We start from the raw sequence: 18,950 nt of genomic DNA, 5'->3' as shown, positions 1-18,950 counted from the left end.
AAGTAAAACTCCACCCACATTCTAACCTGCAACAAATGCTGCTCATCCATTACTTTGTGCTTGCTGATCCACATTGATATCCAGTACGGCATCACTGCAGTGTTAGGATTCTTAACTTTGTGATCAAATCCATCTGTGGGCTTACTATTCGCTACCTCTGTAACCTCTTCCAGCCTTTCAACCCTCCTGGAACGTTATATTCTGCCAAGTTTGGTCTCACCTCTCTTCGCTGTCTCCCTCCCATCTCACCATCCCACTCTTGTCTCTCCTTCGCTTGCCTATCTGTGTGAAAAGACTTGGCCTGTAGTCAGAATTTCCCCAAAGCAATAGGCTAAATGCATTTCCCGCATTCTGGTGCGGTAGTACACACAATCCTAAAAAGGTCTTTTTTTGTTTATGTTTCCTCTTCTATTTTAATTTTCTTTTCCATTTATTCTTAAATTTTCTAGATTTTATTTTTCTTGAATGTTTAGAGATATCAGAAAAATATTTTAGCTTAAATAAAACCTGATACCCATAAGAGCTGATAAATTTGGTTGATGTGCGCTCTGGAATATTCGTACATGTTTGCAGAAGTTGGATATTGAGCCCTAGTAATAATTTCAGCCCTACTTTAAAATTGGTTTACCTTTGTCCTTTCCGAGCAAGGTGAATTTAGTCTCTGTATGGTTTAAAACCTGCTATTTTTTTACCATTTTGTCTTGCTATATGTATGATATTTCACATTTTAAACTTATGCTTTCCCAGTATTTGACCCTCCCTGCTATATCAAATAAGTTAAGCTAGATAGAGCTGAGCATAATTTTCAATTTCACTTCTTGCGGTGAAAGAGTATGCAACTTTTTATTCAAACTTTTTCATTTTAACAGAAAGAAGAAAAAGATGATGAATCTGAACCAGTCAATAAAAAGCAAGATAGGAAGAAAAAGAGCCTGAAAGTCCCAAAAACTAGTTTTGAAGATGATGAAGTGGAGGTTGAAGAGTTTGGGCAACCAAAAGCTGAAGGTCAAAAGCAAAAATCTGAACAATCCGATGATAATGAATCAGGGGAGAAAACTAAAGGGAGGACCCAGAATCTTGTGCAAAAGCAAGAGCTTTCAGAAGATGAGGAAGTCGAAACTACGAATTATCAAGCAAATTCAGTCAGTGATGAGGAATCTGATGAGTTTCCTCAAAACAAAAAAAATAAGAATCAAAAAGGTAATCAGCCTAAGAAAGATGAAAGTGAAGGGGAAAATGAAGGAGATTCCAGATTCAAACTAAAAACAGCTGCACAAAAGAAAGCAGAAAAGAAAGAACGGGAACGCAAGAAGCGTGAGGAGGAAAAAGCTAAACTTCGTAAGCAGAAAGAAAAAGAGCAGGAAGTTAAACCGCAGAAAGCTGAAACTGAACGTCTTTCTAAAAATGTTTCTGAGAGAACAGATGTTACTCCAGTTCCTGATGTTATGGGAATAGAAGACACTACAGGTGCAGAAGGTACCTTTTTAAATATGACATCCATTTGTAAAATGTTGGCAGTTGGGCCTTTTTGTTTTATAGTTCAGACTATGCTTCTGCCTTGCAGTATTCTATATGAAATGTGTCATAATTGGTTATCAGGCTTTGCATTAGAAACCAGTGTGGATGATATTTCATTTTCTCAAACTGATTTTTTAACATCAAAATTAGTCGATCACTTATGTGCGTGAACAATTTGTTGAAGAATGTGGTCATTCTTTTACCTCCTTTGGTCTTCATGCTCCTGATTCTCTATAATTCTTTTGCTTCTATTCCTGTCTTTCCCTTCCACATAATATTTGTTTTTGCTCCTTTATCTTCTGCTTTTATCTTTCCTCTTTTCACTGAGAGGTTGTGGATAGTGTGCCATGTTGTTGCAGGAAAAGGGCTACCAGCAGCTCCAGGCAACGTTTGGAAATGGATTGGAGGGAAAGTATGGCCTTTTTCTCTAAGCAACTTGCTAATACTTTACTAAATTAATAACTTAAACTAGATAAAACAATTAATTAATAAAACAAAAATAGTTGATTAAATTAAAACAATTTAGTTAACTAATTAAATAAAAAAGATTATATAGACATAGCATGTGGCGAATGTTGTGTCTAAGCTGTGACTCAGACTCATAGACATTTACAGCGCAGAAGGAAGCCATATGGCCCATTGTGTCCATGTTGGTCAACAAAGATCTGACTACACTAATCCCATTTTCCAGCACTTGGCCCATAGCCTCACTATTTACCACCCCACCAATTTTTGTCTCATCTTTATCATAGCCCCTACATTTAAGTCCAGATCATTTATGTACACCACAAACAGCAAGGGCCCCAGCAACAAGCCCTGCGGAACCCCACTGGAAAAAGACTTCCAGTCACAGACACATCCCTCTACTATCACCCTCTGCTTCCTGCCTCTCAGCCAATTTTGGGTCCAACGTGCCACTTTACCTTGGATCCCATGAGTTCTTACTTTCTTAACCAGTCTGCCATGAGGGACCTTATCAAAAGCCTTGCTAAAGTCGATGTACAGCACATCAAATGCATTACCCTGATCAACATTCCTGGTTACCTCCTCAAAAAAAATTCAATCAAATTTGTCTAACACGATCTTCCCTTAACAAGCCCATGCTGACTATCTCTGATTAATCCATGTCTCTCCAAGTGCAGATATATTCCGTCCCTCAGAATTCTTTCTAATAACTTCCCCACTACCAAGGTTAGACTGAATGGCTTGTAATTTCCTGGTCTATCCCTTCCTTCCTTTTTTAACAATGGGACAATGTTAGCAGTCCTCTGGCACCTCACCTGTGGCCAGAAAGGATTTGAAAATTACTGCCAGGGCCCCTGATATCCCTTCCCTTGCCTCCCTCAGCATTCTGATATACGTCTATCCAGGCCTGCAGTTTTATCCACATTTAAGGCCGCTAAACCGACTAGTACCTCCTCTCTCTCTGTTAATTTCCTCTACTATTTCACAGTCCTCCTCCCTGATGCACCTGTGTCATCCTTTTCCATTGTGAAGACTGACACAAAGTATTCTTCGAGGACTGTACCCACGTTTTCCAGGTCCCCACACACATTATCTCTATGGTCCCTAATTGGCCCTACTATTTCCGTAGTTATTCACTTGTTCTATATATTTAAAAAACCCCTTTGAGTTTTCCTTTATTCTACCCACCAATGCTTTCTCATGCACTCTCTCTTAGCTTTCGTAATTTCTTTTTTAAGTTCCCCCCTGCACTTTTTATACTCCTCCAGGGACTCTGTCGTATTGACCCCTCGGTATCTGCTATAAGCTTCTCTTTTTTTTTCTTAATCCTAGCCTTTATGTCCCTTGACATCCAAGGTTCTCCAGACTTGGTACCCATCTTTGTCTTTATGGGAACATATTTGCCCTGTACTTTTGCTATTTCCTCCTTGAGTGCCTCCCCTGCTCTGACACAGTTTTATCTGCAAGTCCACTTGGGCCAAATCGTATCTCATCTTAGTAAAACTAGCCTTTTCCCAGTTTAGAATTTTTATTCCCAGCCCAACCTTATCCTTTTCCATAACTATCCTAAATCTAACTGAGTTATGGTCACTATCTTCAAAATGTTTCCCTACTGACACGCCTTCCACCTGCCCGGGCTCATTTCCGAATATTAGGTCCAGAACTGCTCCCTCCCTTGTTGGGCTTTTGATGTACAGGCTAAAAAAGTTCTCCTGAATGCAAAATAAGAATTTTGCTCCCTCCCTACCTTGCACGCTGAAACTATCCCAGTTAATAATTGGGTAGTTAAAATCCACTACTATTACTGCCTTATAATTCTTATGCGTCTATGAAGTTTGATTACATATTTGATCCTCTATCTCTCCCTGACTGTTTGGGGGCCTATAGTACACACCCAACAGCGTATTTGCCCCTTGTGTTCTTTACTTCTACCCATATTGCCTCATTTGATGATCCTTCCAGGATATCACTTCTCCTCACTGCTATAATTGACTCCTTGATCTGTATTGCAACCCCACCCCCCTGCTCTCCTTTCATCCCCTCTATCTCATCCGAATACCCTATAACCATGATTGTTGAGCTGCCAATCCTGCCCTTTTAGCCAAGTCTTGGTCAAAGCTATGATATCATACTCCCACATGCCTATCTGTGCCCTCAGCTTGTCTGTCTTATTCCTCAAGCTCCTTGCATTAAAATATATTCCATTTAGCCTTGCTAAACCCACCTCTTTCTTATCTAGCCTATGTTTCCTCTGCCTTCCAGACTCACTCACTAGCGTTTTAACTTCTAATTCCATCTCAGCTTCTCTCCCCTCTGAACTACTTTTCAGGATCCCATTCCTCCCTGCCAATTTAGTCTGAATCCGCCCCAACAGCATTAGCAAGCCTCCCTGTGAAGATGTTGGTCCCGTTCCTGTTCAGATGTAACCCGTCCAACTTGCACAGGTTCCACCTATTCCAGGAACTGCCCCAAAGCCTTAGGAATCTAAAGCCCTCCCTCCTGCACCATCTCTCCAGCTATGCATTCATCTTCTGTATCGTTCTTTTCCTATACTCACTACTGCATGGCATCGGGAGTAATCAGGAGACTACTACCTTTTGAAGTCCTGCTTTTCACTTTCCTATCCTAACTCCCTAAAGTCTGCTTGCAGGATCTAATTTATTTTTCCTCCTATGTTATTGGTCCCAACAACCTTTGGCTGTTCACCCTCCTCCCCCTTCATAATGCCCAGCAGCTGTTCCGTGACGTCCTTGACCCTGGCACCCAGGAGGCAACATATCATCCTGGAGTCACGTCCACAGCCACAGAAGCGCCTGTCTTCTCTCCTCACTAACAAATCCCCTACCACTACTGCCCTTCTACACTTCCTCCCCGCACTGAGCAGCTGAACCACCCACACTGCCGTGGCCTTGGCTATGGTTGGCCTCCACAGAGGAACCGTCACTCCCACTGTTTTCCAAGGTAGAAAAACAGTTTGCCAGCGAGATGCACTCTGGTATTCCCTCATTACCTGCCTGAACCCCTTCTTCTGTCTGGTTCATTCCCTCTCTGCTTGCACTTCTTTAAGCTGCGGGGTGACCACTTCCTCAAATGTGCTATCCACGAACCTATCAGCCTCATGAACACACTGTGGTGCCCCCAGCTGTCGCTCAAGCTCCAAAACCTGGAGCTCAAGTTGTTCTAGTCAGAGGGACCTCCTGCACCCGTGGTCATTCAGACTGGCAGGACTGTCTAAGATTTCCCACGTAGCGCTGGATGTGCAAATCATGGGACTGAGCTTTCCAGACATAGAAACATAGAAAATAGGAGCAGGAGTAGATCATTCGGCCCTTTGAGCCTACTCTGCCAATCATTATGATCTAACTCATTAGCCTGCTCCCGCTTTCTCCTCATATCCTTTGATCCCTTTTGCCTCAAGAGCTATATCTAACTCCTTCTTGAAAACATACAATGTTTTGGCCTCAACTACTTTCTGTGGTAGCGAATTCCACAGGCTCACCACTCTCTGGGTGAAGAAATTTCTCCTCATCTCAGTCCTAAATGATCTACCCCGTATCCTCAGACTGTGGCCCCTGGTTCTGGGTTCCCCAACCATCGGGAATGTCCTTCCTGCTTCTACCCTGTCTGGTCCTGTTAGAATTTTATAGGTTTCTATGAGATTTCCCCCCTTACTCTTCTGAACTCCAGCGAATATAATCCTAACCGACTCAATCTCTCCTCATGTGTCAGTCCTGCCATCCCAGGAATCAGTCTGGTAAGCCTTTGCTGCACTCCCTCTATAGCAAGAACATCCTTCCTCAGATAAGGAGACCAAAGCTGCACACAATTTTCCAGGTATGGTCTCACCAAGGCTCTGTATAATTGCAGCAAGACATCCTTGCTCCTGTACTTGAATCCTCTCGCTATGAGGGCCAACGTACCATTTGCCTTCTTTACCACCTGCTGCACCTGCATGCTTACCTTCAGCGACTGGTGTACAAGGACACCCAGGTTTCATTGCACATTCCCCTCTCTCAATTTATAGCCATTCAGATAATCTGCCTTCCTGTTTTTCCTACCAAAGTGGATAACCTCACATTTATCCACATTAAACTGCATCTGCCATGCATTTGCCCACTCACTCAGTTTGTCCAAATCACACTGAAGCATCTCTGTGTCCTCCTCACAGCTCACCTCCCACCCAGCTTTTTGTCATCTGCAAATTTGGAGATATTACATTTCCCTCATGTAAGTCATTAATATATATTGTGAATAGCTGGGATCCCAGCACCGATCCTTGCGGTATCCCACTACTCACTGCCTGCCATTCGGAAAAAGACCCGTTTATTCCTACTCTTTGTTTCTTGTCGACCAACCAGTTTTCCATCCATCTCAATACACTGCCCCCCAATCCTATGTGCTTTAATTTTACACGCTAATCTCTTATGTGGGACTTTGTCGAAAACCTTCTGAAAGTCCAAATAAACCACATCCACTGGCTCCCCCTCATCAACTTCACTAGTTACATCCTCAAAATACCAGTAGATTTGTCAAGCATGATTTCCTTTTCGTAAATCCATGCTGACTCTGTCCGATTCTGCCACTGTTTTCTAAGTACTCAGCTAGTAAATCTGTTATAATGGACTCTAGAATTTTCCCCACTACTGACATCAGGCTGACCGGTCTATAATTCACCGTTTCCTCTCTACCTCCCTTTTTAAATAGTGGGGTTACATTAGCTACCCTCCAATCTGTAGGAACTGTTCCAGAGTCTATAGAATCTTGGAAGATGACCACCAATGCATCCACTATTTCTAGGGCCGCTTCCTTAAGTACTCTGGGATGTAGATTATCAGCCCTTGGGGATTTATAGCTTCAATCCCATCAATTTCCCCAACACCTTTTCCCTACTAATACTGATTCCTTTCAGTTCCTCCCTCTCACTAAACCCTGTATCTTGGCTTAATAGAATATGGACCCATGCTTTTATTTTACCCTTACTCCTACTTGAGTATGGACTAGATTCAAGAGCCTCTAGATAGACTAGATCCTCTAGGTGCTGCTGACTGCCTGTCCAAGGGTCGTCCTCCTTGCACTCTCCTCTAGGTGCTGCTGACTGCCTGTCCCAGGGTCGTCCTCCTCGCATTCTCCTGTGCAGCCGAGCAGTAACCCAGAAGCTCCTACATGTGTCGTGCACGTGTTGGCTCCTTTAACTTAGCATGCATGTGTAACCGTGCAAAAAAAAAGTAAAGCGGCTGCACAGTTTTTTTTAAATTACCTATGCATTCCAAAGAAAGATTAGAGCTAGGTTGTAGGTGGTGAGCTGTATTTGCTGCATGTGGGATTTTCTAGAGAGGATTGTGGTCTGGACGACCATATCTGTGCTAAGTATCTGCAGTTCAAGGAACTTTGGTTCGAATTTGTTGAGCTGTGGATACTGCAGGGCATCAGGGAGGGGGGAGTTGCCTGGATGCTTTGTTCCACAAGGAAGTATGAGCCCTGTATGCTGTGTTGTATGATTTAGAAAGCGTCAAATGAATTATCATGGTTGTAGCATCTTCAATCTATTAAGGCTAAAAATTTGGGAAAGCAGTTGTTTGTAAGTATTTTTTTTTTTTACAGGTCAGAATTTTCAATTTATGTCATTTGTATAATATCTCCTCTTCCAGAGTCCCCTTGAGTCATTGTTATCCATGTTAGGGAGACTAAATATGCAACTTACATCTTAAGTGTCATTGAAACCAGCAAGTGTGATCTTGGTTGATAACTACTTTTGCTTTCCTTCCCCATTACCTACAGCGCTATGGCTGAGATCAATAATGCAACCTGTGGCAGAGCACTTGCACTCTACCAATTTAGTTAAATAAGCTGCCTTGTCTTGCCTTGATGTGACCTATATGCCAGAAGGGGTACAGGGCACAATTTTGAAGTTCTCAGATGGCACGAAACTCGCAAGTGTAGCAAGCAATGAGATACATAGTAATAGACTTCAAGAGTATTGGACTTCAAGAGTCCATAGGCAGGCCGGTGGAATGGGCAGCAGCATAGCAGATGAAATTCAATGCAGGAAGGTGTGATGTGATGCATTTTTGTAGAAAGAATGAGAAGCAGTACATGCTAAATTGTACAATTTTAAAGGGTCTGAAAGAACAGAGAATCCTGGCTCTTTGTGCACAAATCTTTGAAGGTGGCATGGCAGGTTAACAAAGCAGTTAAAGCATAATAGGAGGATGCCCTAGTTTGCAAATAGGAGCATGGAGCACATATTGTCACAACCGAGTTTAGGTTGCCAACTGTGGCTCAATTGGTAACACCCTCCACTCTTAGTCACAAGGTTCTGTGTTCAAGTCCCATTCTAGGGCTTCCCTGTTGTTGGATCAAAATCCCTGGAACTCCCTCCCTTAACAGCACCTACACTACTCAACAGCAGCAGTTCAAGAAGGGTGACATGCCAGTGCAGTGCTGAGGGAGTATCAGAGACATTAAACCAAGGCTCCATCTGTCTGCTTGGGTGGATGTAAAAGATCCCATGGTGCTATTTTGAAGAAGAGTGGAGAGTTATCCATAGTGTCCTATCCAATATTTATCCCTCGGTCAACATCACAAAAACAGATTATCTGGTCATTATCACATTGCTGTTTGTGGGAGTTTGCTATGCGCAAATTGGCTGGCGTGTTTTCGACATTACAACAGTGACTAAACTCCAAAAAGTACTTAATTGGCTGTAAAGCACTTTGACATGTCCTGTGGCCATATAAATGCAAATCTTTTTCTTTATTACACTGAGAAGGACAGAGAATAGGTGCCCAGAAACCCCGACATCTGCAAGTTCCAACTTCAAGTCACACACCATCCTCATGTGGGACTATATCACTGTTCCTTCAAAGTTTTAGAACTTTTGTCCCTAACAGCACTGTGGGTGTGCCTATATCATGTGGACTGTAATGGCTCAATGCAGCGACTCATCACCACCTTCTCAAGGGCAATTAGGAATACCAATGACACTCTCATCTCTCTTTTAAAATCAGATGTAGGTCACAAAATTTGGTGGCTTCGGGTCCCATTAATTTTTCAGCACTTTTTCTTTACTAATTACTTCAAGTTCCTCACTCTGCTTAGATCGTTGGTTCGCTACAATTTCTTATGTTCTTTGTGTCTTTGACTGTGAAGACAGACAGAAGAAACATCTCTGCCATTCCATTATTCCCCATTAGGAACAGAATATGGCCATTTAGTGTCTCAAGCCTGTGTTGCCAATCAGAGATTGTGAGTGATCTGTGACCAAACTCCATATACCTGCCTTTGCCCAATATCTCTTAATACCTATGGATAACAAAAATCTATCGATGAGTTTTAAAATTAATGATTGCTCCACCAGCAATTGCAGTTAGTGGAAGAGTTCTAAATTCCTGCCACTCTTTGAATGTAGAAGTGCTTCCTAAATCCACTGGATCGGCCTAGCACTCGATTTTTGACTCTGCCCCATCGTCCTAGACTCTCCATTCAGCTGAAACAATTTCACTCTATATACCTTCTCTATTCCCCTTTAAAACTTGATAATTTTAGGAACATAGAAACAGGAGTAAGCCATTCAGCCCGTGTAGCCAGCTCCACCGTTCAGTTAGATCATGGCTGATCGTCTACCTCAACAATGATTTCCCACGCTTTTCATATCCCTTCATGTCATTAGTCACCAGAAATCTATTGATTTCTGTCTTGAACATACTCGATGATTGAGCTTCCACACTGTTGCTCTCCCTCTATGGCAAGCATATCCTTCCTTAGATAAGAAGACCAAAACTATACACAATACTCCGTGTGTGGTCTCATCAGGGTTTTATATGATTACAGCAAAACATCTTTACTTCTGTACTCAAATTCCGTTGCGATGAAGGACAACGTACCGTTTGCCTTATTGACTGTTGCACCTGCCTGCTAGCTTTGTGACTCATGAACAAGAACACCGGGGTCCCTTTGGACATCAATACTTCCCAACCTCTCACCATTTAAGAAATATTCTGTCTTTCTGTTTTTTCTACCAAAATGGATGACTTATTCGCATTATATTGCATCTGCCATGTTCTCACCCATTCACTTAGCTTGTCCAAGTCTGCTTGAAGTCTTCTTGCATCTTCCTTACAACTTGCTTTCCCACCTAGATTCTGAACAGCTGTGGCCCTAGCACAGATCCTTGCAGTACCCCACTAGTAACAGCCTGCCATCCTGAGAATGACCTGTTTATTCCTACTCTCCACTTTCTACCTGTCAACCAATTCCCAATCCACAATAGTATATTGCCCCCAATCCCATGTGCTCTAATTTTGTTTACTAGCCTCCTGTGTGGGGCCTTAGCAAAAGCCTTCTGAAAATCCAAATACACCAAATCCACTCGTTGCTCTTTATCTATGCTACAAATAACATCATCAAAGAACTCCCAACAGGTTTGTCAAACATGATTTCCCTTTCATAAATCCATGTTGACGCTGCCCAATTTCACCATTATTTTCTAAGTGTCCAGTTATCACTTCCTTTATAATAGATTCTAATATTTTATCTACTGCTACGTCAAACTAACAGGTCTATAGTTCTCCATACTCTTCCCCACACACACACACACACACACACACACACACCCCCTTAAGTAGTGGGGTTACATTTGCTACTTTCCAGTCTGCAGGAATCGTTCCAGAATTTTGATAGATAACCACCAATGTATCCACTATCTCTATAGCCACCTCCTTCAATGCTCTGGGGTGTAGCTCATCTGGTCAGAGGCCTAAGAAACCTTCAATCCAGTTAACTTTTTAAGTACTACCTCTTTACTAATACTAATTTCTTTCAGTTCTTTGGTTTCATAAGTCCCTTGGTTGTCTAATATTTCTGGAAGCTTTTCTCCATCTTCTGTGAAGTCAGACACAAACTAATTGTTTAGTTTCTCTGCCATTTCCTTGTTCTCCACTATGAATTCTCCTGCCTCTACCTGTAATGGGCCCATATTTGTCATAGCTAATCTTGTCCTTTTCACATATGTAATGAAATGTTTACAGTTCCACTTTTATGTTTCTCGCTAGCTTGCATTCTTATTCTCTTTTCCCTTTTTTAAAATCAGTTTCTTGTTTATCCTTTGATCAAATCACCCTTTAACCTCCCAAATTCCAGGGAATAGAACCCTAGTTTCCTTAATATCCTTATAATTTACCCTTGAAATCCAGCAATCATTATAATTTCTCCTGTGTTGAAGTCCTTGTGGGCAGTATGTTCAATGGTTCAAAGCTGACTCCATATTGATGACAGTCATGATTTTATTTAATCCGAAGTGAAACTTCATTTATTACAATATTTGGACAGCAGTTTTCAATAACAATTGAGAATTATATTGTGCGTTATTGTCCTTTGGGTAACAGTTGTGGAAGTTTCCCTTTTCTCCTACTTGCATATACATCTGCACCTGTCCAGATTGATGATCTTCCTGGCTCATCTACACCAAAAATGACTCCATACTCACGAGGATATACCCCAAAATCCATAACTATAGAAAAATCCATTCAATCAGACATCTTCCATATGCCATGTTCTATCCAATCAGGGACCTGACAAAGTCTATGACCAAGCACAAGCTTTTTCTGTTTCCATGCTGATGTAACCCTTTGTAACAAAGGGTTCTAAATGGAATCTTGTTTTTATCATGCTTTTAACCTAATTAGGCAGGAGTAAAATCAAATTCACAAAACCATACTAACTTAAGAACTATAAACTGTTGATCTTGGTGTTAAACTAAGGTCTATCAAAGCTTAATACTGAAAATTAGTAAAAGATATTTAATTCATTACAGTTTGATAGCTAATGTACATTTTACATTCCCACAGAGTTGAACCAGTTAAGAGAAACACCTAAGGCAGTTTTGAACCTCCCTTGTGCTTTTCCCTTGCATTCCTAGCAAAAACATGGGCAGTTGTGCCATACGCAAAGCCATTCGTGATGCACTGAGCATCTTGCAGCCTGAAAACTGGAATTCCACAGAATAGTAATTACATGGAAGAGCTTGAGGCATTTAACTCTTGCAATACCTGATCCTTCAAAATACCCTCAATATTTCCTTTTGCTAATCGGTTCCTTTTGATCTGCTTGCAGCAACTCTTAGGATCTGTTTTATATTATTTCTTGTTAGTTTTAAATTTTTTTCTTCCTTCATCAGTTTCTTGGCCATCCTTTGCTGATTTTTTAAAATCCTCCCAATTCTCAGGCTTGCTACTCTTCTAGGCAGCAATGTAAACCTCTTCTTTTAATCTAATATTACCCTTCTGTAGTTAACTACAGTTCAATAGAGTTTTAAAACCTCAAGCGAATGTATATTCATTTTGAATTATGAATTATTATTGGAAATTAGGTGTGATGGTAGATAAGCCATGTACCTCAGGAAACCTGCCCCCTCATACCTCTCGTATCCCTGTAATTGGCTTTATTTAAATTTAAGGCCCTAGTTTTGGACATAACCACATCACTCCCAAACTTAATATGAAATTCAACGTATTATGAAAACTTTACCCCAGAAGATCCTTTACAATAAGATTACTAAATAACCCGGTCTCATCACATGATTCTAGATCCAAAATAGCCTGTTCCCTAGGTGGTTCTTGGACATATTGATTTAGAAAACAATGAACCCTTCCTCCAGGATGCTTTTGCCAGTTTGGTTTGTTAAGTCTGCCTGAAGATTAAGGTCCTTTGGGAATATTGAATTACCCTTGTTACAGGTTGCTCTACTTACCTGATTTATACTCTGTCCAACACACTGATTATTGTTTGGGGTCCTGTATAGGACTTCCACCAGTGTTTTCTGCCCTTGGTTATATCAATCATACTGATTCCCCCTACTAATTTTCTAGGCTAAGATCCTTTCTCACTATTTCCTTTATCTCATCCTTTATTATCAGCTCTACCCTACCTTTTTATCTATTTTGCCTTTTTTTCTAAAAATCAAATACCCTGGAGTATATGGTTCTTAAGCTTGGTCACCCTGCAACCATGCCTCCATAATGGCTACTAGATCATTAACCCCATTTATATCTGTGACAATTCAACTATCTTGTTACAAATTCTTTGTGGATTCTGATATAGCACCTTTTTAATATTAACCTTTTGCTATTTTTCCTCTACTATGTAGCCTTAGCTTCTAATGCCCTTTTTCCATTGTTAAACAGTCTGGCCCTCCCTGATGCAACCTGCTTGATTTTACCCAAATTGCTGCACCGCCTTGACATTTCTCTTGAGGCTCATAGATTTACCGTTATTTGAATCCTCTCTCCTACTTATTAGTTTAAATCCTCAGGTATTCGAGTTGTTAGGACATTGGCCCCAGTCAGATTAAAGTGGAGTCCACCCCAATGGAACAGCTTCCTCTTTGGCTAGTACAGGTGCCAGTTAGGCTCATAGACTGGACAGTTGGTGGTGTTCTCCTTGCAACAGAGAAAACTAAAAGAATATTTTTGATTAGTGCTTATAATCATGCAGTATTAGTAAAGAGAAACTGTTTCCAATGGCTGAAAGGTCGATAACCAGAAGATACAGATTTAAAGTGATTAGCAAGAGAGCTAAATGCAACATGAAACTTGCTGTGTAACGTTTGGTTTGGATCTGGAATGCACTGCTAATTAGGCAGTGGCTACAGATTCAATACTAGCTTTCAAAAGGAAATTGGATAAAAACTTGGAGTAAAAAAAAATGCAGAGATATGGGGATATGGGCCCATCTAGAAAGAGAAGGGCAGCAGACGCATGGCAATACCACCACCTGGATGTGCTCCTCCAAACCATTCGCCATCCTGACTTGGAAAGATATTGCTGTTCTTTCACTGTTGCTGGGTCAAAATCCTGGAACTCCCTCCCCAAAAGCACTGTGGGTGTAGCTACACCACACACACTGCAGTGGTTCAAGAAGGCAGCTCACCACCGCCTTGTCATGGGCAATTAGGGAAGGGCAATAGATGCTAGCCTAGCCAGCAACACCCACATCCCATGAATGAATTAAAAAAAGATAGATAATATGCCTGCACTGTAAATACACTCAAGTGGAAATGTTTTGGCAGTTAACAACTCCACCAAGCATGTAGCAAATCTGTCTGATGTACTGTCTGCTCCTATGTCCCCCGTCAAATGGGAAGAGGTATGTGCGGAGTTTGAACTCTATTCTCAGTTATCCCACCACAAACCAGCGTCGAATGAAAATGCTGGATTCTTGAAAGCGTGCCTAGCTAATCTAGCACATGCATTATGCGGGATATCCAATGAGTTGTCTGATTTTTACATGCAGCATGAATGCTTGGTGGTGGTGGTGCGAGGCCTCAAGGCCAACTCAGGCATACATATTTGCAAGCCAGACAAAGGGACTGGAATAGTCTTCCTTAACAAACATGACTGTATTGACAAAATGCACACCATTCTTAATAATGGTTCCAAATCCGTATCCATTGGACCTGCCACCAAGCATGACCACAGAGCCCTGCTTGAAGTAAGTTACAAAAACGTTTTAGACTTGCATAAAAGTAACAAGCTGCATTCTGGTGTACGTGATCGGATTTGTTCTCAAGATTCACTATGTCCACATATATGTAGGCACTCCAAGACACACAAAAGTGATGTCCCTTTACGCCCTATCTTATGACTGGCTTTGCCTAACATGAATTGGCCAAATGGTTGAATGAGTTGCTACATCCAGTTCTGAGTGAGTGTTTTGCATACACAGTGAAGGATTCCTTCATTTTTGCTAAGGCTATTATGTGACCTGCATATTGACAGCAATGCCCTCTAGCAAACCTATTCACTAATGTGCCACTCAAGGAAGCCATAGACATTTGCACCATGTCATATATCATGACAATCTAGATGCATTGCCATGTTCTGAATCTGTATTCATTGAACTTATGAGCCCCTAACTTCCTGCTCCTTGCATATTCCTAATATTTGGATAATACGTTTGCTATGTTTGAACCTGTAGCTGCAGGTAAGAATTTCCTTACACACTTAAGGTGTTTTATCCTGTGCTCAAATTTGCCTTTGAAGTGGAGCATTCTAATGAGCTCCCTTTCCTCGATGTGCTAGTTGAGAAAACTGCCAGTGTGTTCTCTACTATTGTCTGCTGGAAGCCTATCTTCACTGCTGAATATACATTTTGGGATCACTCAGCTCCACACGCTACAAGATTGACCTTATCGGCAATCTCATAAATAGCGCCAGAGCCATTTGCTCACCATGCAAACTTGACGCTGAAATAGGGCTCATCAGAGCTCTCCTGCAGGATAATGGCTACCCTGATCAAATCATTGCACAATGTGTATTGCGCGTACTCGTGCATGGGCCTAAGGCCACCATTTTCAGACCTGAAAAGTACCCGGTCTATCTCAAATTACCCCTGATGGTTAAAGTATCTCAAAATTTTGAGCAACAGGTGAAGCTAGCTGTTTCACACTGCTTTTACGCAATGGCAACGTAAGTGGTGTTTTCTATTAACCAGGATACTACCATCAAGGCAAAAAGATGTTCTGTGTTTCACACTGCTTCTATACAATGGCAACGCAAGTGGTGTTTTCCACTAACTAGGATACTACCACCAAAGCAAAAGGATGTTCTGTATACCACACGTGAGTAATGTGGTATATGAATTTCAGTGCTGTTGCAATGCCAGGCACATTGGGCTGCACGCCCCAATGACAGGCGGATTTTATCAAACAGCACGTTGCTTCGGCAGTTCGCAATAGGCAGAGTACTGACTGTACTCAACCAACACATGCCTTTTTTTTATTCATTTATGGGATGTGGGTGTCGCTGGCTAGGCTAGCATTTATCGTCCATGACTGTTTGTCTTTGAGCAGGTGGCAGTGAGCTACCTTCTTGACCTGCTGCAGTCCATGTGGTGTTAATGCACCCACATGCTGTTGGGGAAGGAGTTCCAGGAATTTGACCCAGCGACAGTGAAGGAACAGTGATATATTTCCAAATCCAGGATGGTGAGTGGTTTGGAGGGGATCTTCCGGCTGGTGGTGTTCCCATGTGTCTGCTGCCTTTGTCCTTCTAGTTGGTAGCGGTTGTGGGTTTGGAAGGTGCTGTCTACGGAGCCTTGGTGAGTTCCTACAGTGCATCTTATCGATGGGACACACTGCTGCCACTGTGCGTCATTTTGTGGATGGGGTGCCAATTAAGCGGGCTGCTTTGTCCTGGATAGTGTCGAGCTTCTTTAGTGTTGTTGGAGCTGCACTTATCCAGGCAAGTCGAGAGTATTCCATCACACTCCTGACGTGTGCCTTGTGGATGGTGGACAAGGTTTGGGGAGTCAGGAGGGGAGTTACTCGCTGCAGGATTCCTAGCCTCTGACCTCTTGTAGCCACAGTGTTTGTATGGCTAGTCCAGTTCAGTTTCTGCTCAATGATAACCCCCATTGGCAGAGTCAGCGATGGTAATGCCATGGGGCTATGGTTAGATTCTTTCTTATTGGACATGTTCGTTGCTTGGCACTTGTGTGGCATGAATTTTACTTGCCACTTGTCAGCCCAACCCTGGATATTGTCCAGGTCTTGCTGTATTTGGGCATGGACTGCTTCAGTATCTGAGGAGTCGTGAATGGTGCTGAACACTGTAATCAGAAGTGAACATCTGCACATCAAACCTTATGATGGAAGGAAGGTTATTGATGAAGCAGCTGAAGATGGTTGAGCCTAGGACACTACCCTGAGGACTTCCTGCAGTGATGTCCTGGAACTGAGGTGATCGACATCCAACATCCACAACCATGTTCCTTTGTGCTAGTTATGACTCAAAGCAGCAGAGTACTCCCCCTGATTCCCATTGACTTCAGTATTGCTTGGGCTCCTTAATGCCACACTCAGTCAAATGCTGCCCTAATGTCAAGGGCAGTCACCCTCACCTCAATCCTGGAGATTAGCTCTTGTCCATGTTTGAACCAAGGCTGTAATGCAGTCAGAAGCTGAGTGACCCTGGTGGAACCCAAGCTGAGCGTCAGTGAGCAGGTTATCACTAAGCAAGTGCGACTTGATAGCACTGTTGATGACCCCTTCTCCCATTTTACTAATGATCGAGAGTAGACTGATGGGGCATTAATTGGCTGGATTGAATTTGTCCTGCTTTTTGAGTACAGGACATATCTGGGCAATTCTCCACATAGCTGGGTTGACGCCAGTGTTGTAGCTGTACTAGAACAGCTTGGCTAGGGCTGCAGCAAGTTCTGGAGAACAAGTCTTCAGTACTATTGCCGGAATTTTGTCAGGACCCATAGCCTTTGCAGTATCCAGTGCCTTCAGCTGTTTCTCACATCACGTGGAGTGAATTGAATTGGCTGAAGACTGGCATCTGTGAAGCAGAGATGGATCATCAATCCATCACTTCTGGTTGAAGATGGTAGCAAATGCTTCAACCTTGTCTTTTGCACTGATGTGCTGGGCTCCTCCATCATTGAGGATGGGGATATTTGTGGAGCCGCCTCCTCCAGTGAATTGTTTAATTCACCATTTGCCACTGGTTGTGACCAGGCTGCAGAACTTGGATCTGATTCATAGTTTATAGACTTGCTTAGCCCTGTCTATCACTTGCTGTCTATGCTGTTTGGCACACAAGTAGTCCTGTGTTGTAGCTTCACCAGGTTGACACCTCACTTTTAGGTATGCCTGGTGCTGCTCCTGGCGAGCCCTCCTTGACTCTTCATTGAACTGTAATTGATCCCCTGGCTTAGTGGTAATGGTAGAGTGGGAGATATGCTGGACTTTGAGGTCACAGATTGTGGTTGAGTATAATTCTGCTGAAGATGGCCCACAGCACCTTATAATTGGCCAGTATTGAGATGCTAGATCTGTTTGAAATTTATCCCATTTAGCATGGTGGTAGTGCCACACATGCCTCCCCTCCTTGCAAAACTTGGCGCATAATGTCTAACGTTAGATGTGATTCCGTGATTGTGCAGCCCTTGCTGAACAATCCTGAGTGTGCGAAGAATTACACTAACAGCGAAGATTATCAAGTTGAGCTTGCAATGTAGCTCACCTGCACTTGCTAAAAGCTACATATATTCATATACAGGAACCTGTCCTCTGCAAGCAAAAATAATGTATCCAGACATTGCACTATTTTAATAAACAAAAGCTTGGGGGAATACCTCCCTGGTGCATTTGCCATGACAATGTCTCAACCATTCAGAGCTAACTTGTCAACCAATCAGCATGCCTTTTCTCATGCAGTATAAATTGATGTTCCCTTTGAAATTTAGCATTTTTGCATCTGCCCTGATGAATGCAAGAAAGCTTTGACAACATGTCTCTTTGTTTTCAACAGTACTCAAATAGGTGAGTTTGTTTTTGTAAAGATGCCTTATAGAATTGGATCCAGGAGAAATTCATCAATCTTCTCACTACAACAACCTATTTGAAAGCAGCAAGTAGTGTGCTGATGTTTTTGGTGCACCTTTTTAAACTGTGTGCCAAATTTTACATTTACTTATGTTCAAAATCTCTCATCATTTTTGTTACTGACTATTAAATACGAATAATGTAACATAAATATTCACTTAAGAAATTGAAAATATTATTCAGCACACAATGCTTAAATTATCTGTGGTGAAAAGGGTTGTTGTGCTCCCATGGTAGAATGTGATCTTTATGTTGCTCAGAATGGAAAAGTCTAAGATAAGGTTAAGGGATGAATAGTAGTAATTATAAAATTTACAGAGATAAGGATGGAGAATGTTTTGTTTTAATTACATATTGGGGTTGAGTTATATACTATTTGAGAATTCACATTTATACTTCATGCCTGCCTTGTCATCCACAGATTCCAATTTGTCATTTTTAAAAAGCAGAAAGGTGAACCATTATAATGACAAATAATGGGACCAAACAATTTATTCTTCACCTTTTCTATATAACCAAGTATGAAGATTTCTTAACCTTTTTATAGTACAGCTTATGTAGCATTAGTAGCAAAAAGAAA

General features: G+C 41.9%; 1 protein-coding gene across 2 annotated transcripts in view; it reads left to right on the top strand.

Annotated features, from left to right (window-relative positions):
• eif5b (eukaryotic translation initiation factor 5B) overlaps positions 1–18,950 on the top strand; it is a 116,721-nt gene that overhangs the window by 10,565 nt on the left and 87,206 nt on the right. For both annotated transcript variants that reach the window (XM_041199196.1, XM_041199195.1), the window contains exon 4: positions 870–1,476. In XM_041199196.1, the coding sequence (XP_041055130.1) occupies positions 870–1,476 (607 nt within the window). The remainder of the gene's footprint in view (positions 1–869; positions 1,477–18,950) is intronic.

The sequence above is a fragment of the Carcharodon carcharias genome, chromosome 11 (genome assembly GCF_017639515.1).
Source record: "Carcharodon carcharias isolate sCarCar2 chromosome 11, sCarCar2.pri, whole genome shotgun sequence".
Lineage (NCBI taxonomy): Eukaryota > Metazoa > Chordata > Chondrichthyes > Lamniformes > Lamnidae > Carcharodon > Carcharodon carcharias.
The sequence above is the reverse complement of the archived record's forward strand: the minus strand, read 5'-3'. Positions and strand labels throughout refer to the sequence as shown.